We start from the raw sequence: 24,521 nt of genomic DNA on the forward strand, positions 1-24,521 counted from the left end.
TTAGGGGTATGAATTTTTCTTTTGGCCACCAAAAAATTCCCAAATGAACACCAACACCATGATTTGTGTTGCCGTTGGTTCATAACAATTCTTTCTCATCGATACATAAGAATTCAAGGTACCTAGAGGTCTCCATGATGGTAACGGACTCACTCAGGTAAAAGAATTGAAAAACTAAAATGATATAAATTTTGATACAATGATTTGAGTTGTAAGTTATTTTCCTATACTTTGGTGGGTCGCGTGCCTTTGCTTGTTCTTTAGCCGCTGGTTGTAGTAGTGGCGGTAGACGGAGGGAGCAGCCCGCGCAGTATGGCCAAACAGCAAAGCACACAGCAGGGTAGTACAACATCAACATTGTATCAGATGCCCTGCCGGACCATAACAGCTCTGGCAATATAGCACCCCTGCAATTTTCACCAAGCTAGAAAATATGTAACAAGTTGAATAAATGAAGGATCTTTTATGATCATACCGTACATGTGAAAATGAATTAATTGTCAGAATTGCCTTAATCTAATCTAGAAGAAGTTCCAAAAACACTATCTTTATGATCATCAATACCTAACATTTGGGTGTGACAGTTACACCGAAAAATCACTTTGTACTTAACATCTCAATCAAAACTTATGTAACTAAATCTGAACTAACTAGAAATTGAACGGTGAAGAAACAGGCAATCAAAACAGATTAACCATGGTGATAAATCCATATAAATTGTTCAGGCTGCAGGGGTATGTATGAGTTTGTGACAAAACCATTAAGTAGCAAAATAAGCAACCAATTGAAGAATCAATCTATTCATATAAATATAAAAGTACGAAAAATGTAGAAAATCAGATTGTCATTTTTAATAAGATTATATGAATCTGTATACATAATATATAACATACTAAAGTAGCTAACTAAATTATCAAAGTTAAAATCTAATTTAACATTGGAGCTTGGTAAAAATGATTGAGTAGCTAGGATTTCACCATGGTGGTGAAGGAGGAGGCGTCATAGAGCAAGCAGGTGTTTTGTACCAAGGCTTAGCTGCCAAAATCCCATACAATTTGGTAACGAGAAGAGGCCACTGAAGTATGAGTTCAACCCAAATGAGGCCAACGAAGAAATGAGGCTTCTCTTCATCCAGATAATCGACAAACTCACGGACGTACCAGTTCTTGAGCTCCACCAGCGAGCTTGGGAAGAGGCTCTGAGGCAGACACAGCTACACGTCTATCAGCACCGCATTCACCGCCGTTAAGGCGAAAATTACGAAGAGTATGGCGTCGATTATCTTCACAAAAGCACCTACTTATTAGGCTTTGTTATGCTCTCCTTTCGCTTGTGAAGTTGCAAAATTATATCTCAGAGATACTTCATATAGGCACACTATGTTGCACGGCGAGCATGGGTTATGAAAGTCTACTCTCATTAAACTATATAAATTCTAAACGTTGGCATTTGTTTAATAAATCCATCACTAAAATGCATGTTTAATAAACTTTTGTTAAACAGTTTGATTACTTGATACATGAGTCAAATTTGCTGAGCAGGAAGGTTGATTGATAAGGCAATTAATTTTTAAAGGTGCAATCTTTATTTATTTATTTATTTATATTAATATTATTAGAGAGAGGGGTTGGGTTCGAAACTACTACAATAATTTATGTGAAGATGAGTTTCGAACCTGTGACGTATGGTGGAAACCAAACAACCTATCCACTAGAATATTGAATCACATGCAAGGACAATCTTGATTAATATATAATCAGATAATGGGTAGATTTTTAATCAAAACGGGTCCTACCTTATTTTGGTATTATATTGGTCCATAAATTTATTATATAGATGAATGATGTTGTTGTTATGTAATGCATGATTTAGAGTATTTTGTTGGCGCTTGACGACGTGTTATAATATAAATAGATTAGTAGTTATACATGGTGTAACAACTATGGTAAAAAATTAATAAATAGTCTTCCTTATTTTCATCAATCCATTTTCACCTTTAGCAATACGAGCCAAGAGGGAAAAATCATCAATAGAATTTGAGAACAAAAAAAAAAAAGAGTTCCACATTAAATAACTCATACCTCCATCTATTGAATCTCATAGCTTGTCCTGGCAATCACAATGATTAACTCTTACAAAGTTTTTTTGGGTCTTCGTTGAAAGACAGAACTAAAGCTCAACAAAGCGTATAATTTTTTTTTTCCAAACAAAGCGTATAATTAACCAGAAAACAAAAATGATAAAAATATTTGAGGTCTACATCATTTTCTTTCGTGGGGCGGTCCGTTTGGTTGTTCCCTTGCCGCTGGTTGGAGTAGCGGCGGCGGACGGTGGGAGCAGACCGCGCAGTATGGACAGAATAGCCAACCCCATAGCAGCGTAGTGCACATTCAACATTTTCTTAGATGCCTTGCCGGACCTTAACATCTCTGTTAATACAGCGCCCTGAAATTTTCAAGCCACAAAATATGTTACAAGTTTAAGAAATAAAGGACCCAATATTTCTAAAGCACCCAATATTTTATAATCGTCAGTCATACATGTCAGTAGAATTAGTATCAGTTCTTATTCTAGGAAAAGTTCAAGGAAACGCCAGATATATGTCCCAATTCCTCAGATATGTCCCATTTCCTCGATCTATCTACTGTTAAATAAAACTATAATGCTATTTATTCCATATTACAAATTTACAAGTCACTTTGTTGAATCCTCTTTAATAGGAAATAAGATCCACTTCTAATCTATAGCCATTAAAATGAGAGATCTAGACTGTTCAAGAGAGAGAGATTTGTCACTCAGTATTACGGTCTGATAATATTCATCTTCGTTTAGAAGTGAAAGGTCTTAGGTTCGAATCTCATGGATGGTGAACTTCCCCTCCCCCTCCCCCTCCCCCTAGTGTAAAAATATTGATGTACTCAAAAAGAGAGAGAGAGAGAGAGAGAGAGAAAGAGAGAGAGATCTCAGTAGTTCAAATTTTTGAGTTTTTGTGAAGTGAGCCAGTTGGATTTGCTAATAGGATTGTAAGATTAAAATTGAGTATTAATACAGATCTCTCGGTCTATAGCATGGATGGAGCCAATGAAGGCCAAATGCCCCCCACTCAAGTAATTTGTTTGTTTAGTTGCAGACTACAATTATATAATATACACGGGTTATCTTTGAAGAAAGTATATCTATCTAATATCCAACATATATTCATTCTACTTATACTTCATATCAATTATTATATGAACAATAGTGCTCTTCCTCTGTCATTCAAACCAAAAAAATCATCTCCCGCCTATCATGTAGTTATATTTTTCTCATCACTTTGCCACTTTCCACTACTATATTGAAATTTTGGTAACATCGGAATTATGATACTTTGAAACCATCCTTAATATTATATTGCGTATAACCATACTGTAATAAGGTTTTCTTAGTTGTTTTCGGTTGCCTCCACTAGAAGAAATTTCTAGCTCTGTCCCTCGTCTATAGACTCCGAATACAAAAATCTAGAGTGGACCTCATTCCTCCTAATATAGGCGGGTCATATCCATGTATTTGAGACTCAAGTACTACTATTTACACCACATTTACTCACTAGAAGTACCAATGATGCAATAAATGTGGTACAAAAGGATAGAAGAAGTTTACCATGGTAGTGAAGAAAGAGACGCCATAGACCAAGCAGGTGGTGTTGAACCAAGGCTTAGCAGTCAAAATTGCATACAAGTTGGCAACGAGAAGAGGCCACTGCAATGTAAGCTCAACCCAAATGAGGCCAACCAAGAAATGAGGCTTCTGTTCAACGAGATAATCATCGAACTCGCGAGCATACCAGTTCTTGATCTCCACCACCGAGCTTGGGAAGAGGCTTGGAGGCAGACACAACTGTGTATCTATCAACACCGCGCACACCGCCGCCATGGCAAAATTCACAAAGAGAAACCCGTCGATTATCTTCACAAAAACACCCATATTTTGATGCTGTGTTTTTCTCTCTCACAGTTTGTGATGCAAAAGTGGATCTTGGAGATATTTGTATGGGCCTATTGGCACACCATCTTTGAAAAGCTAGTTAGGTAAACAAAGTCTGCTCTTATTAATATTATATAATTCCAGAGATCCATCACTAACATGCATGTTAAATTGTTAATTAGTTCAGCAATTTCTTATTGTTAGACAATTTTATACATATCCTAGAGTGTGATCCAGAAAATTGATTATATTCAAGGCAAAAAAATATTTAAAGGTAATATCTTGATTAATAAATGTCTTTAATGTGGTCATAGAACTACAGATAGCATTATTTAAAATAAAAATACCCTTTTCATTATATAATGTTTTGTCTGGCACTTGTTTCATACTTTTTCTCTCATACTTAAAACAAAAATGTCAACACCTAGTTAATCCCTCATACTCGCACTCTTAATGATCAAAACCAATCAAATTAATCTCACTCAACAAAGAAAGTAGACATGCGCATAACTAAGTTGACGAGAATAATATATTTTTACTTTGAACCCGGTTTGAACTAGATCTTAAAACAAAAATTGTCAACACCTAGTTAACCCTTCATAACTTACGTTGCAAACTAGATGTTAAAAATAAAATAAAAAAACTTGTATGGGCACACCATCTTCATGTGGTCTTTGTTTATTCACTAACTAACATCCATGTTTCAGAAATGCATTTTTATTAGATAATTTGATACGGAAAGGTACAGTCATGATTTATATGGAGAGTCACACAATAATTACCAAAATGTTTGATAAAGGAACACTACTCGATAGAGTCGTAAAAAGAATACTTGGGGAAAATACCATTCCACAAAAAAACATTACATTTTGCTTTTAAGATATATTAATTTCCTCCGTACAATATAAAGTCTTAACTAGGCACGACTCAAATGGCAATCACAGTGATGAATTAATACAAACTACTCTCGCAATGAGATCGATTCACGATTACAAAATTCGGGTTGAAGTTGGAGCGAGAGTCGGGTTTCTTTTTCTTGATTAAACTCTCTTCTTCCTGCCCGAAGCAGGTCTCTTGCCAATGGTTGCAGTATGCGTGGTTGATGAGTTGGGTAGCAGCCCACGAAGTATGGCTAAAACACCCAAACTCAAGAAACAATAGTACACCGTCAGTAGCTTATCAGGTGCCCTTCCTGACCATGTCAATTCAGCAAATATTGGCACCTGCATGAAAAATTAAGGGAGTAATTAAGTTGTATCATCTCAGCTGATTATTTTATGTGGATTTCTCCAACACAAATGGGTGACATGGGTCTCGTGATTTCCACTAAAAAAATTATATATTAGGAAAAACTGTCAATTGAGATGATATAAATAATTTTATTTGAAAAGATTACGAAATATGATACAAATGAATAATTACCATGGAAGTGAAAAGAAATATTCCATAGCTGAAGCACGTAATGTTGAACCAAGGCTTGCCAGCCAAGATACCATAAAGGTTAACTAACACGAGAGGCCACTGGAAAACAAGCTCAACCCACATGATCCCGACGTAGAAATCAGGCATTTCGGTCATGAGATAGTCGCCGGACTCGCGAGTGTACCAATTCCTGAGGTCCACGAGAATGTCCGGGTAGAGATTGCGAGGGAGGCATGCTTGCGCTTCAATCAATGGCGTTGTGAAAGCGATCGCCAGGAGCAAGAGGAAGAGTAACGCATCAATGAGCTTGACAAGAACACCCATTTTTTACCTTTTGTTTCTTAGTTTTGGAGGTTTAGCCTAGCTATGTTTGCGAGGAATGGAAAATAGCTAGCCAGGGAGAAATGAGAATGGTAGCAAAAAGAGGATCTTGGAACGTGAAAATTCAACATGGGGTGCATTTTATATGGGGTGTGTTGACTCGCTCACACAGGCCCCTCAGATGTTTGGGACATTCAAAATTACTTGTTATCAAATGCACTTGGCAAATGAACATTCTCATTTTCCATCTTATATAAAATTAAAAATAAAACAACATTCTCATTTTTCAAAAGCAACAAAATGAAATGGTGAAAAGATGAAGGCTTGAGGGGGTAAATTGAATGCCACCTTTTAGTGAAAATGTGTTCAGGTTTTTGGCTTGAAATGGACCTAAATCTTTATAAAGGTCTTTGAAATTGGAAATCGATTATTGTCGTTTTTGAAATTGATTGCTACAAATCAATTGGTACTTCTGTTATAATTTTGTCAATTGAAGCCCAAATTACCATCAAGCCTTTGTAGATTTTGCTACAACAGATTCTTGTGCTTATATGAGGAAAAAAAAATAGCGATATAGGCAAGTTTGGATTCATATGACTAACATTTCCCTTTTCTACACAACTTGTTTTGAGTGTTTTTATTTATTTATAAGGAGATATCTACTTTAAACTAATATAAAATTAAGAGAAAAAAATTAAACTCAACTGCATAGAAGTGTACATCTACTCTAGTTAATATCACTACAACATCTGCAAAACTTTGTTGCAAGTCGAATTGTCGATATTTTCTAATTACAAATAATGAAAAGTGATCAAAAGTCACATTGTTCCGTGAAACTCAAAAGTCACCGCTTTACTCTATTTTGAGAGAGATATTTCAATGTGATCAGTACACAGAATGGTACACCACGTGTCATTATACAAATGGTGGGATATGTGTACTAAAAAGTTAATAACTTTAAAAATAAAATTTCCCACCACTTTTATTAAAACACGTCGTGTACCACTTGTGTTCCCGTCACAATTAAAAATTTCTCCCATTTTGATCTCACTTTGCCCTCTATAACTCAAAAGTCACCAATTTACTCTCTGAACTCAAATTCGTTCCACTTTGAATTGTGGACTCTCTCCTCTCCCTGAAACTTATAGGTCGCCTCCTAAAACATATGTGAGACTCAATACTCAATAAAACTATGCCACATATACAATAAAGTTGATTACAAATTTTCATTAACATCCAACAATCAAAGAATATTAAGTTTAAAAGAAATTAAAGAGAAAAAAATTGATCAGCCACGCACCCAATTAAACTCACATAAAATTTAACAGATTTAAGGCGATGTGAAGCGAATTTTGATTTTTATGTAAACGACTTTCAAATTTCAAGGGCAAAATAGGATCAAAATCGTTTGCAGAGGGCAAAGTAAAGCAAACTTTGAGTTTCAAAGAATAAAGTGACGATTTTTAAATTATAAAAAGTAAAATAAGATCAAAATCAAGTTATAGAATCGTAGATAAAAAATAAGCCATAATAAAATGAAATCACATAATGAAAAGCACTCACCAGTGAAGAGAACGACGCCGTACGGCCAGTTGTCTTACTATAGAATCTGGACCGAAAGCGCAGACGACTGAAGATTGGCTTGCAGACATTTTACCTTTTAACGATGAGCGAGACTCGACCGGTGCCAAGGAGAGAGAGCCCATGGGGGAGGCCGGAGGGAGATCATCGCGAACCGAAGGCCCACCGCTGCAATGACCGGGCGGAGGACGTGATCCAGGTAACCGAAAACCCTCTGTTAATTTTTCTCAAAATTCGAAATTAAAATCTCTTATGCTTATGCAAGAATTGAGATATTCAGCTACATTTATGCACAAATTTCAGTTAACTTAATTAAATTATTGAACTTTCTTATGATAGGAATTAGATTCAACATTGGGTTGGGATTAAATTGTTGTTCTTATTGCTCTGTGTTTGTGGGTGAGCTTGGTTGAAATGTTTTGATGGGTTTTCGGGAATGAAGAATTGAAGGCAAATGATTTCCAGCTGAAGAATACTTCTGCCTGATCGCGAGTGATTGATTTAATTTTATGGTTTTGAGTTTAATTGTGTGTTTGTGCTTTGTATAAGTTGAATTTTCAATTGAAATAATGGGAATTTCGCTTTTGAAAGAATTTGGTCATCCATCAAGGTTGAATTTAGACCTTATAGTTTAAGTTCCTGCTAGTTATGGTAACCAGTGAAACAGACCAAAAGGTTTTGCCTTTTTCCCCCAATGGGTCACAATGTTTGTACTTCAGGATTTAGTGAAAGTGGAGCAGGAACAAATAATAATTACATGACTTAAAAATGAAAAAACAACACTAGCATGGTACATCGGTGGTGAGGGAAGAGGGGGTTGCAGATGGTTTGTGGAAGCGAGGAAAGAAGAAACTCACAATTAAGAAGATTATTGTAATGCTGAACGTGTCTTCATCAAGTCTTTTTATTTAAGCTTGATTTTGGTGATATTCAGTGATAATCGTGTTGACACAGGACTTGGAGAGTATGTAATGATCTCTTTCTAGTAGTAACTTTGAAAGTTTTCAACTTCCCTTGCTTTGTGTAGTTGCTGCCAGAAAAATAATTTTAAAACGGCCTGAATACTTTCTAACTTTTGTTCTCTGCTACCGAGGATCCTAAGCAGTTTGAAAATTTTCTAGATTATCAACGTTAGTAGTGTTTCGTTCCTATTTGTTAGTTCACTTTGCCTGTTTCTTGTGTAGGCTTGTTTTGAGGGAAACCCATTTAAGACTGTTCCGGGGCCATTTAAGCTCTTCTGGCAGTGCATGCGATCAAAACCCGGGTATGATTGACCTTTAAAATGCTGCCCCAGTGTCTACAACAATGACACCTTGATTTGAGGGATCTTTTGTTTATTCATAATAATGTCATGTAACGCTGCATGTGTTACTAAATTCAATACATGCTCGTTTGGTAGAAAGGATTTGATTGGAAGGGATAGCCGTCAAAATTCAAAGCATTACTAAGGTAGATGAGTGATTTTCATCTTGAGGGGATTAGAAGAGGATTAGACATGAAGAAAACTTCTCCCTTCTAATCCTCCCATATTGGGGAGGATTGGAATGAATAACATTTCTTCTCGAGTAATCCTTCTCCTACCTCTAACTTGGTCACAGTTTTTCATTTCTTCATTCAATATACCTTGAGAATAGTGTATTATCCATTACAATCCAATCATGTATTCCAAACGAGGCCTACATGTTATTCTCCCTTCTGTGATTCCCGGAGCATTTGTGTTGTTCTGCAGGGAGGAACCAACAGAGCCATTTACATATTTGCAGCTGGATCCCCCAACAAGAGAGGTGAAACTTGAGTGAAGCCGCCTTTGTTATCGGAATCAATCTCATTGTCTCCAAAATTCCAATTTTTGTCATCTTTTCTCTTTATAACATAATATCGGAGCGCAACTAAGATTACGGCTTCCAATGCAGTTGAGTTCAGCAGCTTGTTTGAGTTTTATTTGAACCATCAACCATCAACTTAATGTCATCGTTTCTTATAATATAAGCATTTGGTGGTTCTTTTCTGCACTGGAAGTGTAACTGTCGTTCAAACGATTCAATAGTGTTGTCTGCCGCACTTTATAAAGTGCCGGCTATTCTTTATCTTAAAGGCTATAGAAATCTAGATGCACTAATGCTCTTCTTGTTATGAGATATGCAGATTTTTACTGTGATTTGGATGATTAAATATATAGACTGCAATTGTATAAAAAATTCGTGATTTTATTTTCTTATTCGAACTCTGTCTATAACTGTTGAACAAAACTTTATTCATATGTGGAGATGTGGGCTGTCCGCCTCTCCCTTTCTCCAAGTCATGAAATGTAAGGCAAAAAAAAAAAAAGGGTCATGAAATGGGGAAAAAACCCGAATCGTATCGGACTGACGATTACAGCAACTCCAGCCTCCGGGGACCGACCAGTTGACTCCTTATATCTCTGGGGAGCAGAGAAATCAGAGAGATCCAGCTATCTCTACAAGAATACAACACTAGAAATCGATGATGGGCTCTCCGATGGTCAGATTGCGCTCCACTGTCCATGGTAAGTCGAAGAGCTTGGCCGTTATGAATTTGAAGATCTTGTTCACGTTTATGTTGTATGTTGCACTCGAAAAGAATAGCGTCGCGTTGAAGGCCTTTGCATATGCTCTTGCCTGCATTCACATTTTGACATGAAAATCAAACTACAACTTCCAAAATATTCATTTTGCTCTTCAAATGAACATCTTAAAACAGGAGCACAAATTTCTTTCAAGGGTGCTATGCATTACTTATGTTTGTGGTAGCCAAAAGCATTTCTGGTTACGATAACATTCTAGGTGTATACAATTAGGAATTGCTTTAAAAAAAAAAATTGAGGAATTTGAGAGAATTGGAGAAATTTTGTAGTACATTTTATGACTCGTTTGGAAGTGCTTTTAAAATGACTGAAAGCGTTTTTAGTGAAAATGTTTTGCACTTTCAAAAACACTTGAAGTGCTTTCCCCAAGAAGCACCAATTACGTGCTTCTTACAAATGTACTTCAAGTACTTTTTTAAAATTTACTTGCATTTTTATTAAGGATTGGTATTAAAAATATTGTCACCAAAAACACTTTCAACCATTTTTAAAAGCACTTCCAAACGAGTCTTTAAACATTCATAAATCTCACATCTCCTCAATTAGAATTTGAGGAAATTCACTCAAAACTTGACATGAAATCTCTAAAAATTAATTAAACTCCAAATTCATGAATTTATAAGTTCATTCAAATCTCTCATAACCCCGATCCATGACAGAAGTGCTTCTACTTTTGAAAGCACACCAAACAAACCGTATTGGAACCAAATGAACACTTTAAAAGGCCATGACAGGTGGTTGAACACATTAGTATTTCATGTTGGTGGTTGGTTTTTGTCCCCAAATTGAATTTGCGTGCAAGTCTTTAGGCTTTAGCTTGCTTTTCCTGTTGAGCTTTTTGACCTGGATGTCTCCAACTTTTCCTTATCTTTATCCGTGTTTTTTTTTCTTTCTAGAAAGGTTGCTTCACCAGCCAAAAATAAATAAATAAAATTAAGTTCTAGAAGGATTACATCTAGCTCATCCTAGATGATTAGGCCCCCTAATCATTGATGTTCTTTGACTAAACACATTTTTTTAAATAATTTAGGGTGTTAAGTGTACCTTGTGTTAACCATGAATTAAATTCTTTGCAAAGAATTGACACTGATGTCTCAAACTTGGAAGGATTGTTTATTTAGCAATTAGTATGCGGATTAGTAGGTTAGTCGGTTAGGACACTGACTTCTTATTTCAGATCTCTTTCCCATTAGTTTAGAATACCGCCTTACGAAAATTAAAACAATATATGCTAATTGTTTATTAAGAAACTTCCTTACCTGACTTGCAATTGTCCATTGCAAATCTATAGGGAGTTGGATGAAATCATCGAACTTTGTTCCAATTAATATTGGGATTGCCGTCTGCAAATCGTGAAAAAAATAAAATTACAATTGAGAAAAAAATTTCATTAATTTTGGAAATTAAGATAATGGAATGGATTTGCAGTTACCTGATTCCATTTCCTTGCTTGGTGATACCATGTTATGACACTGCAGACAATTAAATTCCATGGTTAAGAATGCTAAATAAAAATTAAAACAGGATTAAGATATCAAAAGCTGGAGATTGTGCTCAGAAATTCACCTATTTAACGTACACCGACTTGTTAAATCAAACATGAACAAAATAGCTACGGAGTCCTTGCATGCAACGGGAATATTATCCTGGGATTTTACATCACCTGCACCAAAATTAAAATATAATTATTACAAACTGAATGAAATATTAGATTTTAAAACGAAGATTAATTCATTAATTAGATTATAATTATTGGTACATACCTCCAACTTCCCAAATACTATAGGAAATCCTTGCACCACGGACCAACAATGTCTTATCCATGGAATTTAATCCTGCGGTGTCTGTCTCTCCTCCCTCTTCCTTCTCATCATCTCCTACGTACTTTACCTAAGCAACCAAATAAATTCAGTAAAAAAATATGATAAAAATGAAAATAAAATGAAGAATAAGAATGTGACATGATATGATCGAAACACAATTCATGGTACCAATCATATGACATACGAACACATACAAAATCTGTATGTGTTTGCATGTCATACGAATCTGTATCATAAATGATTATTTTTTTTCGGTTGAAAAAGATGTTAAAACCAAAAATCACCAGAGGTTGATGCACAAGATTGTATGAAATCTCTATCTATACGAAGGGAGAGATTACCACAAAGCTAGTTTTTCCGATTTGGCTGTCTCCCAAGAGGCTGATCTTTAAGGGCACCAAATCCGAGTTGCTATCACGGTGGCTACTCTTGTTACGATGAAGTTGATGACACGTGAGGTCCCTTGATTTCGAGGACGGCGACGAAGGCGCAAAAGTGGAAGAAGGGGTGTCGTTCGATGAGGACATGGCGGCCGAAATGGGCAGCATCCTGTACCGGACTGGCTTTCCTAAACAACACATGAGCAGCCGGTCCATGACGCGGCGGATGCAGCGGCGGAGGACGAAGACGCGGCGTCTAACTCTTCTCCTGAGGCTGAAGTGGTGTACCATTTCTTCAACAAAAAGCAACTATAGTCAATCAATCTTCAAACTTGGAAGAAAAAACGGGCGGTTGTGATTGTGGCGATCAAAGGTGGTGATGGTGGTTGTGCGGATGGCCTCAACAGCAAGTGAGCGGCTCTTGTTCTGTTTAGGCCATGGAAAATGAAAAGCTAGCTTCTATTGCTCTCATACTTTCATGACTCGTGGTATTTTTAGAATATTTGCTTTGTATTGAGGTAACATTTTCTAATTTCATTTTTTTATTTTTTTATTTTGTCCAATTTTCCATTGCTTTTTTGCTATTTTTCAGTTACAACCACCTTTTGCTATCAATGTGACAACTTTAACGGGACAGTTGACCAGTAATAGCATGGACATAATCCCAGATAAAAATACTAGATAAATCATGTTTTTAGACAAGAGTAATGCTTGGGAGACTTAATTTAGAGGTTAAATTTTAGAAACTAAGGAATATAGAAGTTGATTATTGATTTATTAGTTAAGCGTTGATGGACGTGCTCATTTTTATTGATGACACATCATTTAGTTTGTAATTTTAGTCTCTAAATTTAGTCTCTCTAGCATTACTTTTTAGACTATATTTTGTAGAATATATATGATATGACAGTTGATAGTTGAATTCATTTTTAATGAATTTTTAAAGAATAAATTCAACCATCAACTGTCACATCATGTGGTTTACAAAATATGGTTTAAGTCAATAATCTCTCTAGCATAATTCAAGTAAATGTGGTATACAAAATAAGTCCTAATTGCCTTCTTCCAATGATACACGTAAGTTCGTTATGTCTACGTGTGTGACGATGACACAACTATACATATCAATTAATGTATTATTAGGAGAGTTTTTTAAAGTATCAGGTATTCAAGGCTACTTCACATGTCATAATACAAGCGGAAGAAATATATAATATTTTTTGTATCCCTCCACTTATTTTATGACATGTGGTGTACCCATTTCAATGCTAAACACTTTATAAAATTTCTTGTATCATATTATTATTACCGTTACATCGAAAAATTTCTTGTAAATTTGCGAAGTGACGGTTACAAACTCTTGTATTGTACTATTATTACCGTTACACTGAAAAGTTTCTTGTAAGTTTGCATAGCGACGGTTACAAACTCACAATTTTTTGTAATGGGTTTTATGAGATTATGAGTTGTATGTATTCCAAGTTTATCTTAAGACTTTATTATATCCGACTTAGTAATGAGTTGTAGAAAAAAGAATTAGGTTACTTTAAAAACATAAAAGTCTAAGTTTTTGCTTTTTTGAAGTAGCTCGAGTGACAAAAAAATGGTAAGATAGGCTTATAGTAGATCTGGTGTTCGATTTCTTCAAATCCAATCGAAAAGAAGAGTTAGAATAGGAGGTATGCATAACTAAAACCATCAATTTCTTCATTCTTCATGTTTCTGTTTGGTTTCTGTCGAGTGATGTTTGATTGACACCAAACATGTCACATCCCAGCTGGGGGGGGACCACTTCCTGGGCTCGCTCCACCACTGTAGCACGATATTGTCCGCTTTGGGCCCCAACCACACCCTCAAGGTTTTGTTTTTGGGAACTCACATGAGAACTTCCCGATGGGTCACCCATCCTGGGAATGCTCTCGCGCGCTACTCGCTTAACTTCAGAGTTCCAACGGAACCCGAAGCCGGTGAGCTCCCAAAAAGCCTCGTGCTAGGTAGGGATATGAATATACATATAAGGATCACTCCCCTGGGTGATGTGGGATGTTACAATCCACCCCCCTTAGGGGCCCGACGTCCTCGTCGGCACACATGCGGCCAGGGTTAGGCTCTGATACCAAACTGTCACATCCCGGCCCGGGGGGTAGACCACTTCCCGGGCCCGCTCCACCACCGTAGCACGATATTGTCCGCTTTGGGCCCCAACCACGCCCTCACGGTTTTGTTTTTTGGGTACTCACATGAGAACTTCCTGATGGGTCACCCATCATGGGAATGCTCTCACGCGCTACTCGCCTAACTTCAGAGTTCTAACGGAACCCGAAGCCAGTGAGCTCCCAAAAGGCCTCGTGCTAGGTAGGGATGAGAATATACATATAAGGATCACTCCCCTGAGCGATGTGAGATGTTACAAAACAGTTGCTACCAAAGGATTTGTGTTACTTCAATGTATAGTCATTGATTTATGTTTGGTTTCTTGTAAATTAAAGAGCACAAGAAAATGGATGTACACCTAATCGACTTTTGATAACTATGTACTCAAGCAGTAACAAGTAACCAATATTTTTCAGATCTAGGGCAATACAACCACCTTTTTTTTAATGGTGAAATGTTGTGGCGAAGCTGTCAACTGGTTCTTTTCTTTTTTTTCTTTTTTTTTTTTAAAAAAAAAAAAACAACAACAATCCTTGTTCGAAACAGAATCCCAAAAGACCAACGACATTTTTGTGATGAACGCGAGAGAGCAACTCAATTTCAGTCTTGAACTCGAGGCCTCCCTGCATTGATCCTTGCTGAGCTCTTTTGATTGCTATCACTTGTCCATCAGAAAGCATGCCCCTTTAAGCATAAGTATAATCATATAGAATGGCCAATTTGAATTCAAGTTAAAGTAAGGTCTTTTATTTCGTAACTTACCAACTACCAAGAGTGCATTGTTCAAAAAACGTACCGAATCATAGTTGATAAATTATACCAGCAACGGTTAGGATATAATGATCAATAATTAAGTGGTTGGTTACAATTTTCAACCAGTGGCTACTTACTCAGATGGGAAATCATGAACTGTAGTCAATTTATTATCGGCTTTTTAAGTAGGGAAAATTGGAATCTCTTGCAGTTTTTCTATATCATTTAGATTAAAGTGCTTTGACCAATAGTTACCTCTATTTTTTAAAATTAAAATACTTTTTAAATTTATCCTCTTATCTACATGATGCATTTTTCCCTTATTTGGTGTAGATATTAGTAATTAAACTATATTTTCTCTTCTTCCAAATATGTTTTTTCGATCACAACTTTTTTATTGGTTAATTATGCAAACATTTAATATTATTTCTTTTTCCAAATGTTTTTTTTTCTTTTTCAAATAGTTGGTGATCAACATAAAAGCTCCGTGTAATTTTTTCAATTTTTTTGTGAAATTATATATTTTTTTTGTTGTTTTTTTAAGTATAGTTGTTGACAAATTATTATTAGGTACAATAATACATTACGTATATATTATCTGCAGGTACATTTGAATTTACAAAAACCATTAATTGATACGTTTATTTGTAATTTTGGTACGTTTGATTTGATACTTATTGTTAATATTGGTACATTATTTTTAAGGAAAATTAATGAAAATAGCTTGAAAACTTTGAGTTTTAAAGACAATGACAAAATAAAGAGTAAAGTGAATAGTACTAGGATTGACTTTTTAGTGTAAAAATGTGGTTTTTCATTAAAGTGAACTGTACCGAGAGCTTTTCGTTAAAGTTCTCTTATTTTTATTTTTTACACATTGTGTATTGGTACGTTTATATTATTCTTAATTCCATTTTCTCTTAATGTACAAAAAGAAAAGCTTATTTCTGTACGTTTGATTTTGGGGGATTTAAAAATATTTTAAACTATTTTGGAAAGAAAATATCTTAAATCATAGATAATTATTGCTAAATTGTAGCATTATTGTGAAAATAAATTGAATCTAACCAACTTTTTTTTTTCTTTTTTTTTTTACAATTATCTCTAACGGAGGAGAGTGTAATCAAAATGCTAGAGTATAGGAAATTTGTTACAATATAATGTGCACATAGCACCAAATTTATGACAAAAAAAAAGTTTAATCAAATCACTGAAAGACATGAATGATTGATTTAGAAAATTCAAAACTAAGAAACCTATATCAAATATCACTTTTAAGTATTTGGTTCCGAAATATAATGTATGAGATCTCAATCTACTCACACATATACCACGTGTTAATCTACAAGTTCGTATAATTAAAACACGCAATTATACTAACCTGAATTCTGATATTCATCGATATCTTCTTGATTCTTCTTAGGTTCTACACGCACGCACAATAGTAAAACTCTTTTAATATTTTATTCATTTGTACTCAATGAGTATTACGTGGCGCAAAACACTTAATGAGACAGCTCATCATAATCATTATTAACCTATACCTTTCTTAATGAAGCTTAAATATATCGAGCAATCCCTAACTTCGATCTCCTGTTTTCACTAACCTTACAAGTGCCGGAGATGTTTAGTTAAAATTCTTACTAATTCAATTTCGAAGCATTCTCAAAGTCACCACGAGATCAAAAGCTCGTTTTAAAGTGTTTTTAAAATGACTTAAAACGTACTTTAAATATTTTTTCAAAATTCAATTGTTTTTTTTTTATTAAGAATTGATTCCAAAAACTCTTTTAATCATTAAAAAAAAGGGAGTTTTAACGAAAAGTCCGTGGTAATGTTCATTTTAACGAAAAACCACATTTTTATATTAAAAAGTCAATTCTGATACTATTCATTCTACCATTTATTTTGTCCTTATCATTAAAACTCAAAAATTTTAAACCTTTTTCATTAATTTTTCTTAAAAAAAAACATTCTTCCAGACGAATCTAAAGCGGCAGGCAACTGCACTTGTATTCAAATCCAAATTTAATTAGCATGGTCCATGCGCACGTGGCTAATTAAGTAATAAAACGGGTTCCCAATTTCTAGTCACTCTCCTCCCAAGTGTTGACGTGGGGGCGACGACACGTACACGTTGACCTTCTTATACAGATATGCAGATTGCAGAATCTCACGTCCGTCCATCGAGCTGTATATATATTTCAGGGGACGTTGATGTATGCCTTGATTATTCTTCATCACGTTGATGTCTTCCAGCGGCTGACATTTGGATTACACAATATTTGGCATGCCTAACGTATCTAATATTAAAATAATTTTGTTAAAGAACCTAACTCATTTAATTAAGTACTTTAAACTTAACCTAACAATCATAATGTCGGTTTGTATTGTGACTTAATATGATTTAACTTTTTTTTTTATTTTTAATATCTTTATATAATGATTAAGAAAATTAATCGTTCTCGTTATGATATGTGTGAGTAGTGAAATTTTTTTTTCTTAAAGGAAATCAGCTAGTGGCTTCATCACGGTTATCCATTATTTCGGGGTTCTGGAAGATCCACAAAAGCATTCTAGCCTCCTCTGGCCACCATCGTGCAATTCATCAGTGGAAAAAATTGAATTCAGGATATACCGTGTAGAATACGGGTCTGGAATTCGCCCCCAACCATTGGGGCACTCTGTGATGATTTGAATAGTGAAAATTTGTTAATTGCAACTAAGAAAGCATCGAGCTGTACTATTTTGAGTGAACGCAAGTATTTTGGATATAATTAAAGCTTTTCAACCGAAATAGTTCCTGTAATTAGCAAAACTCCTTATTTTGATCATTGAGATTTGAAATTGATAGAAGTGGTCCATGTGTTTGCCCACGATCAATCATCTTGGTCCTCCTATGAAAAATCTTTATTAAATAAAGATAAAATGACAAAAATCTAATTGGAGCCATTGTTTATTAATTGAGGATATTTTTGTCACATTGATCCTTATTTAACAAAATTTTTCATGGAATAAACAAAATGATTGATGGTAGACAAACTTAGGGACCACTTTTATCGATTTCAAATCTCAAGGATCAAGTGAAAAGTTATGTCAATCTCAAAAATCATTTTAACAAAAAAAATTTAAAATAATTAAAATAAAAAAAAGAGCCTATAACTAAACACCGCCTAACGATTAGTAAGGGAATTGATTGATGGTACCAAAAGAAAATTTGAAGAAAAAAAAATATGTTAATGGTTGGTTTTCCTTTAAATTTTGAAATATCACAACAGTATTTCAGATTTGTAGGTTGAAAAATACTTTTCACTATAGTATTTGGAATTATGCACATCAAATAATCATGGAGAAATGATAAACACACACTTTGTCTTACACTCATGTTTAATCATATTCTTGTTTTCGTCATATTTATACAACTTTATGGCCAAAAATAAAGAAGAATATCCGAGAGGCTAAAAAAGGTTTGTGAAAATCATCTTCCTAATTACTAACATAATTACTTATCTGTAAAGAAGGAAATCATAAATCGGGACTAATTAATCTGGTTTCTGGGTTTTCAGATTTTGAAATACAGGTAGGCCACCAGCAGTCTAGCATTTCAGAGATTATTATTATTATTGTATACATCTTAAATTAGTACACTCCAAAATAAAATAACCTTGTAGCACCATCAACCTCAGATGATTGAGGCAGACTTCCAACTCGTTTTCTTGATGGAATTAATAGTATGATAAACTGCATGTTAGGATGTTCCAATTTCAATTCATGTGTCGTTGTCATGACTAACGTGAGAAAATAGAATAAAAATACAACTTACGAAAATAAAAGTAAACTTGGATGGTATGGAACTAATTGCTGCCAAGATTGATGAAAATAATACACTTGTTCCTTCATTAGTTCGAGGGGAAAGCGAAACGTGGGTTAGGCCAATTAGCTAATGCAGCGTGCCATTTGGCATTCAAGTTTGAATCTTCCTCCCCGAACACTAGAATTTACAGTAAACCGGAGAAAGGTTTCGAGCCAAACATTCTATTCACATATTCAAGGGAAATTTCATTTCACTAGGAAAAATGGAAAAAGATTAATCCACAATTCCAGGAACTCTCTCCTTCGGTTGAAATAAGGAGTAAGAGCATTATTGTTTAAGATACAAAATGGTCTAAAACTAGCAAATTTTTCTTCTCATTCAATGCAATGTTATTCTAAATACCTAGCTTATGGCACAAGGAGTGAATATAATTAGTATAAAGATTAAATTTGATTAACAGTGTTGGTTTTACCGCCTGAATGCCGAGGGAGCACTGCAGAATCAACCAGCCGAAAGCAAATCTTCCTCACGAAGGGAATGCAGCTGCCCATCAGCGCTCGGGCTAGCTTCGTGCTTACTGTCACTAGTCTTTCGCTTAAGCATGTGCTTGATCTCCGCTTCTTTCTTATCTACAAAGACCATAAGACCCTTGAAACTGGTTGACCCAAGTGAGCGTCTAGATCTCGGGTTGGTAGGTCCAATCTCCTCAGTGTCTGCTTCCACGGGCTCTGGGGTAAATCTGCGGTATTGACAAAGGATTCTACAGAAGAACACCGCAAGAGCAAGGAAGCATGCAATACCGCAGATAAGAAACAGGCCCCAAAAGCTTGTTAGAGATAGCTGGTCTGCATCAATTTCAGTGAGTTGAGTAGAGCACTCGCTGTGCGTAAGCCACTTATTATGGATCTTTTGTAGATCACCGTTCTCTGAGAGTTGAAGAATCGCAGTCGACAAGTCAACAGCAAGAGGAGAATCCCTTTGGAATGCCTGAGACAAGGAAACTAAATATGAGAATAAAACAATATTGTGGCTGTTGTGAATTCCTAACTGACAAATGCATCATTCAATAAATTTAAAACCGAAAGACAGAATTTTTAACGATAAAATGTTAAAGATCAGCATTTCTTGGTCAGAGTATTCATTTTCTCAAATCTAAATGTATAAATACTTACGAATCCCCATCCGCTTTTGGTAAACTCCTGCCCTACGGTCCTGAATGCGCATTTGGTGTTGGACATGAACAACTCAATGTAAGGAAGCTCATCAACGATGGCAGCTACCCCACCACGTCTTGGTCCATCTGTGAGGGCTTTAAAATAGGCTTCCATGTCTTTCAACTTAACGAGTCTAGATTCTGCTATGTTCATCTCATCAACCAAATACTTCCAAGCGAATGACCCGTCTTGAACTCCGATTCGATCATTACTTGATATCAAGCTGTCAATCCCTTCAATCCGTGATGTCAGCTGTTGCACCGTGAGAATTGAAGTCAAACTAGCCGTGTAGCTGGAATTGATAATTAACACTACAAATAACCATATAATCAGCACCAGCCGTCCCAGGGTGCTCACAGTGTTCTCTCCTGCACCAAGTCCAAGTCGCAAAGGATATTAGTAGTTAATATTACGAGTTGCATTCACGAGATAGAGGAGGATTAAGCATGAAGTACATACTGTGTGAGAAAAACATTGTGGAGAAACTAAACCTGCAAATCAAAAGCAGTATCAGTAAAAGTACTCCTATAGGCACTTATCAACGGCCATAATGATGTAAAACATACTAACCAAAAAATGGTCATGAGCTGTTGGCTCGGTGGACCACGGAACTCATGATTCATCCGGTGCTCAAGAATCCAAACAACAGCTCCCACTAAAAGGAAGAAGGCACCTGTGACCAACCACATCTGATAAGTAAATGGCTTGAGGAAAGCCCAAGGGTTTGATTTTGCCTCTTTGACAGGAACAACTACAACAAGTCCCGATTCCATGTAAGGCTGCGTAAAATCAACTATTCTTGTCCTATTAGTAGTAATTGTAACATCTCCAACAGCTGCATCAAAGTTCTGAAAAAGAAAAAGGAAATGAGCAAATCAAAGTTCTGGTTAGACAAAACTGTATATAAAGGTGATTCTGTTCACCTCTAATCCAAAATGCTAAAATTTAACCTAGATACTCACATTTTGCGCAACCTGGGCTACAAGACTGCTGTACTCAGGATTCCTCTTACCATCTCCATACAAAATATATGTCCGTGGCACAGCATACGGCAACAAGTTTACAGCAGCTTCAAAGACATCAATACAGTATCCTCTGACCCCTGGAGGGCTCTTGTCTTTAGCCACAAATTCTTTGTAACTTACTCGATAAGGCACTCCAATTCGCAGTGGCCTGCCATTGTTGGGAAATACCCATCCCCGGGGTATAGCAGTGACTTCACCAGGCCATATAACGCTATAAAGTTGAGCAGTGGTATTCCTATTGGATGGCTTCTTATATAATCTCTCTGGAGCAATGACTGAGAGACCAGTAGAATTTGACCAATAGCCAACTCTACGGGAACCAGTTCCTCCAATATTCAGAATGTCATAAGCTGGACGAACTAGATATTTATCTTGATCAAACTCAATCTGACCACTTATACCTGTGAAGTTCATCTTAAGAATCGTCTGTAGGTATTTTTGGCCTCCATCAAAAATACGGAGTGATGTTAAATGCAGTGTGCTTCGATTTGTGTCTTTCAACCTTGGGTCATTAGAGAAAGATACATTCCCACCTTCGTTGAAGAAAACATCAAGAGCACGGGCTGCTAGCCAAATAGAGTCGTATGCATAGAGCGCATAAGAATTGAAGCTTGGAGTCCCTTCATGTTTCAATTTGCTCCATCTAGACATAAAGCGCTTTTTGAGATCAGTATCTGGGGTATGATGACGAAGGGCAACAACCCCTTGTAAGAGATTCATTGTGTCGGGGCCAGGGGGATTTAGTGAATCTAAATGAGAAGGAAGCCAATCCGTTGCAATCCAGACATAGCCACTCGTCATCATTCCAAGTGCCTTGGCAATGGAAAAAATTGTTAAACCAGAGTCAGGATTAACATGTACAATATAAACCCGAGATTCCATAAGGTTCACTCCCACCAACAATTCATTGATATCGCTTTTGGGGGCTCCAGGAGAGAAGGCAGCCTTGTATGAGATCTTAGAACGCTTCGTCGCCAAGGCATCGCCTAGTATAGAAATCCCATTTCTCCCATAATCATCATCTACAAAGATTGCTATTACTTCTCTCCATCCAAAATACTCAACTAAATCAGCAACTGCATGCATTTGAAATAAGTCACTCTGTGTGGTTCGGACAAAATATGGGTATTGCAGAGCAGCAAGGGAGGGGTCTGTTGCTCCAAATGATAGAAGTGGTACATGGAGCTCATTAACAACATGGGATATGACATGAGCTATTCCGGAGGATTGTGGGCCGATTGCAGCAACCACATCGTTTTCAACCAGCTCCAGAGCTGCAACGAGAAAGACATCACTTTAATTTTTAGTTTTAAGACAGGGAGTCAGGCATGGATAACAATAATATCAATAAATTTATCCGTTCTGACACAAGGACATGGTAATGCCAACAAAATTCGAACTACAGTGCTCAAGCAGGAAGAATCATACAAAATAATCCATTTACAGATCATAATGCAAATACATAGAACCAAGGACTAGTATTTCGAGACTCTGATCATCTAGCATTCTTAACAATAATGGTACGGGCTTAGAGCTTTTAGCAGGAAAAAAAATCAAAACACCAGTACGAAACAAAATATGCAAACAAGAACTACGAGACTCAAGATATCCTATCAACATTACAAGCTACAGCAGCTAGGATTGAAATTTTTTGGGTAGGCCTTTTGTTTTTTAAAACACGCAATGCCAGAAATCTTAACTTTTCCGGCAACAAAACAGAAAAAATCATCATTATGATGGCAACTAATTTGATGAATGAAATCAGTAGCAGCTTGCTCTAAAATCTGGTTTTTTATTTAGTAGGAGCTTGTTTTTCCACTCCCCAAAACTGAAGGAAGCTGCAACTTAGTAGACTATAAAAGAAGCAGGTTGTAGTTCCATACATGCTTTAGAATCAAGTTGCACGAAATACCTTCAACAGTTCCAAGAAATCCACTGCAATTCGTGTCATGGAGAATAATCTTCAATTTTGTCCCGCGAAGAACGCTTTGATCAGAATTGACATCATCAATTGCAGCTAAAATTGCTGGTTTGGCTGCCCTCCCAATAACCGAATTGAAAGTAAACAGAGCTCCAATATTCAGAGAACTCGGCCTTGCAGACGAATGCGTAGCATTTTCTGTCCCAGCCATCACTTGCATGGACACCCACATGCACAAGATCAATGTAAGCAGTGTTCTTGTCTTGCATACATGGCCAGTAGGCCTGTTCATCAGCAAGACCTCCATGCCTACAGAAATCTCTGCAACTGCTGGTCGAAAACTTGTCAAGTCTTCAGCTTGGACTAGGCAGTGAATCAAACATAACAAAGAACTGTAAAGAATGGCAGATTGAAGATTAACATCATGGCTTCCAAAACTCTCGGAAGATAATCCAAATATATAATTTACCTTGAACACCAAGATTTTGCAGAAAAAACCCAATTAAAATTCCACTTTAATATTGTCTTAGAACACCTTGGATTCTTGAAATTGATACCCAAATGGGAACCAGAAGAATAAGCTTGAACATGGGTTTTACTCAAAACCTCCTATTAAAAAATAATAATAAAACCCATTAAAATCCTCTTGAATAATGGCTTAGACCACCTGGATTCTAAAAATTAATACTCAAATGGGAAATGGGAACCAGAAGAACAATTTTAACATGGGCTTTACTCAAAAACTCCAATTTTGTACGGCTAATCAGTGTACTAAACTACCATCATTACCAAAACAAGCCAGGAATCTCAATTCCCAAACAGTATAACATACCAAATATTTATGTGAACAAGTTGGTGAAGCAAACCACATGTAGCACATAAAAGTACACAAAATTAAAATAAAACAAAATCAGCCTTAAACAAAAAGATTTTCCAGAAGAAGTTGAGTGGAAGAAGATAGCATTTTTAGATACCTGAAGAGCCAAAGTTGGGTAAACGTAAGGCTTTAGCTTTCAACAGTTTAAAGACCGAAAATATGCAGCTGCATATGCTGTTTCTCCCAAAGTCTCAGACCTCTGTCGTCCCACAACAGTCTTCCAAGCACAAGTAAAGAATCTACTTATGGCTTTTCATTTTTGGGATATTTATTATTTATTTTATGTATGCAGTATGCATCATATTATTGGCTGCCGCAAGTTGACATTATAGTGGCTCTGATCAATACACGTCAAACCAAAATGGTAAGATGGTTTTTCAGACATAACTCTTCTCTTTGGTTTTTAAGATTGAAAATTAATAAAAGTAGTCATGACTTTGTCTACAGTCAATTATTCTAGTCATTTCGTGAAAAATTTCTATTAAATTAAGAATATTTTTGTTTAATCAATCCTTCCACTTCATTTCTATTTAACAGGGATTTTTCATAGAATGACTAAAATAATTGACAGTGGACAAACTCAGGGATCACTATATCGATTTTCAATGTCAGAGACTAAAGTAAGAAGTTATATTAATATCAAAAACCATTTTAGCTGAAAAATCTTT

The 24,521-nt window shown here is 35.9% G+C and overlaps 5 protein-coding genes and 1 pseudogene across 6 annotated transcripts; 1 reads left to right on the forward strand and 5 right to left on the reverse strand.

Annotated features, from left to right (window-relative positions):
• Positions 1–143: 143 nt before the first annotated feature.
• On the reverse strand, positions 144–1,397 carry LOC137740414 (uncharacterized; annotated as a pseudogene).
• Positions 1,398–2,086: 689 nt separating this feature from the next.
• LOC137738777 (uncharacterized) lies at positions 2,087–4,054 on the reverse strand. Its single transcript, XM_068478250.1, has 2 exons — positions 3,640–4,054; positions 2,087–2,445 (listed from the first exon to the last, which is right to left on the reverse strand). The coding sequence occupies exons 1-2, from the start codon at positions 3,961–3,963 to the stop codon at positions 2,257–2,259; spliced, it is 513 nt and encodes a 170-aa protein (XP_068334351.1). The 5' UTR covers positions 3,964–4,054; the 3' UTR covers positions 2,087–2,256.
• A 949-nt stretch (positions 4,055–5,003) lies between these two features.
• LOC137738963 (uncharacterized) lies at positions 5,004–5,709 on the reverse strand. Its single transcript, XM_068478431.1, has 2 exons — positions 5,386–5,709; positions 5,004–5,186 (listed from the first exon to the last, which is right to left on the reverse strand). The coding sequence occupies exons 1-2, from the start codon at positions 5,707–5,709 to the stop codon at positions 5,004–5,006; spliced, it is 507 nt and encodes a 168-aa protein (XP_068334532.1).
• A 1,563-nt stretch (positions 5,710–7,272) lies between these two features.
• Positions 7,273–9,484, forward strand: LOC137739825 (uncharacterized). Its single transcript, XM_068479543.1, has 3 exons — positions 7,273–7,486; positions 8,472–8,551; positions 9,017–9,484. The coding sequence occupies exons 1-3, from the start codon at positions 7,373–7,375 to the stop codon at positions 9,084–9,086; spliced, it is 264 nt and encodes an 87-aa protein (XP_068335644.1). The 5' UTR covers positions 7,273–7,372; the 3' UTR covers positions 9,087–9,484.
• Positions 9,485–9,492: 8 nt separating this feature from the next.
• On the reverse strand, positions 9,493–12,557 carry LOC137739824 (septum-promoting GTP-binding protein 1-like). The gene is made up of 6 exons (XM_068479542.1): positions 12,057–12,557; positions 11,656–11,782; positions 11,459–11,555; positions 11,325–11,364; positions 11,152–11,235; positions 9,493–9,926 (listed from the first exon to the last, which is right to left on the reverse strand). Exons 1-6 carry the CDS (start codon positions 12,384–12,386, stop codon positions 9,762–9,764), a joined length of 843 nt encoding a protein of 280 aa, XP_068335643.1. The 5' UTR covers positions 12,387–12,557; the 3' UTR covers positions 9,493–9,761.
• Positions 12,558–19,046: 6,489 nt separating this feature from the next.
• LOC137739484 (glutamate receptor 3.4-like) lies at positions 19,047–24,090 on the reverse strand. Of its 2 annotated transcripts, XM_068479068.1 has the most exons (8): positions 23,951–24,090; positions 23,446–23,585; positions 22,968–23,368; positions 20,993–22,329; positions 20,601–20,878; positions 20,490–20,521; positions 19,989–20,398; positions 19,047–19,803 (listed from the first exon to the last, which is right to left on the reverse strand). In XM_068479068.1, the coding sequence occupies exons 3-8, from the start codon at positions 23,281–23,283 to the stop codon at positions 19,318–19,320; spliced, it is 2,859 nt and encodes a 952-aa protein (XP_068335169.1). In that variant the 5' UTR covers positions 23,284–23,368; positions 23,446–23,585; positions 23,951–24,090; the 3' UTR covers positions 19,047–19,317. The 2 variants fall into 2 exon arrangements, with proteins under 2 accessions (XP_068335169.1, XP_068335168.1); XM_068479067.1 differs by lacking the exon at positions 23,446–23,585.
• Positions 24,091–24,521: the final 431 nt, after the last annotated feature.

This window comes from Pyrus communis, chromosome 7 (genome assembly GCF_963583255.1).
Source record: "Pyrus communis chromosome 7, drPyrComm1.1, whole genome shotgun sequence".
Lineage (NCBI taxonomy): Eukaryota > Viridiplantae > Streptophyta > Magnoliopsida > Rosales > Rosaceae > Pyrus > Pyrus communis.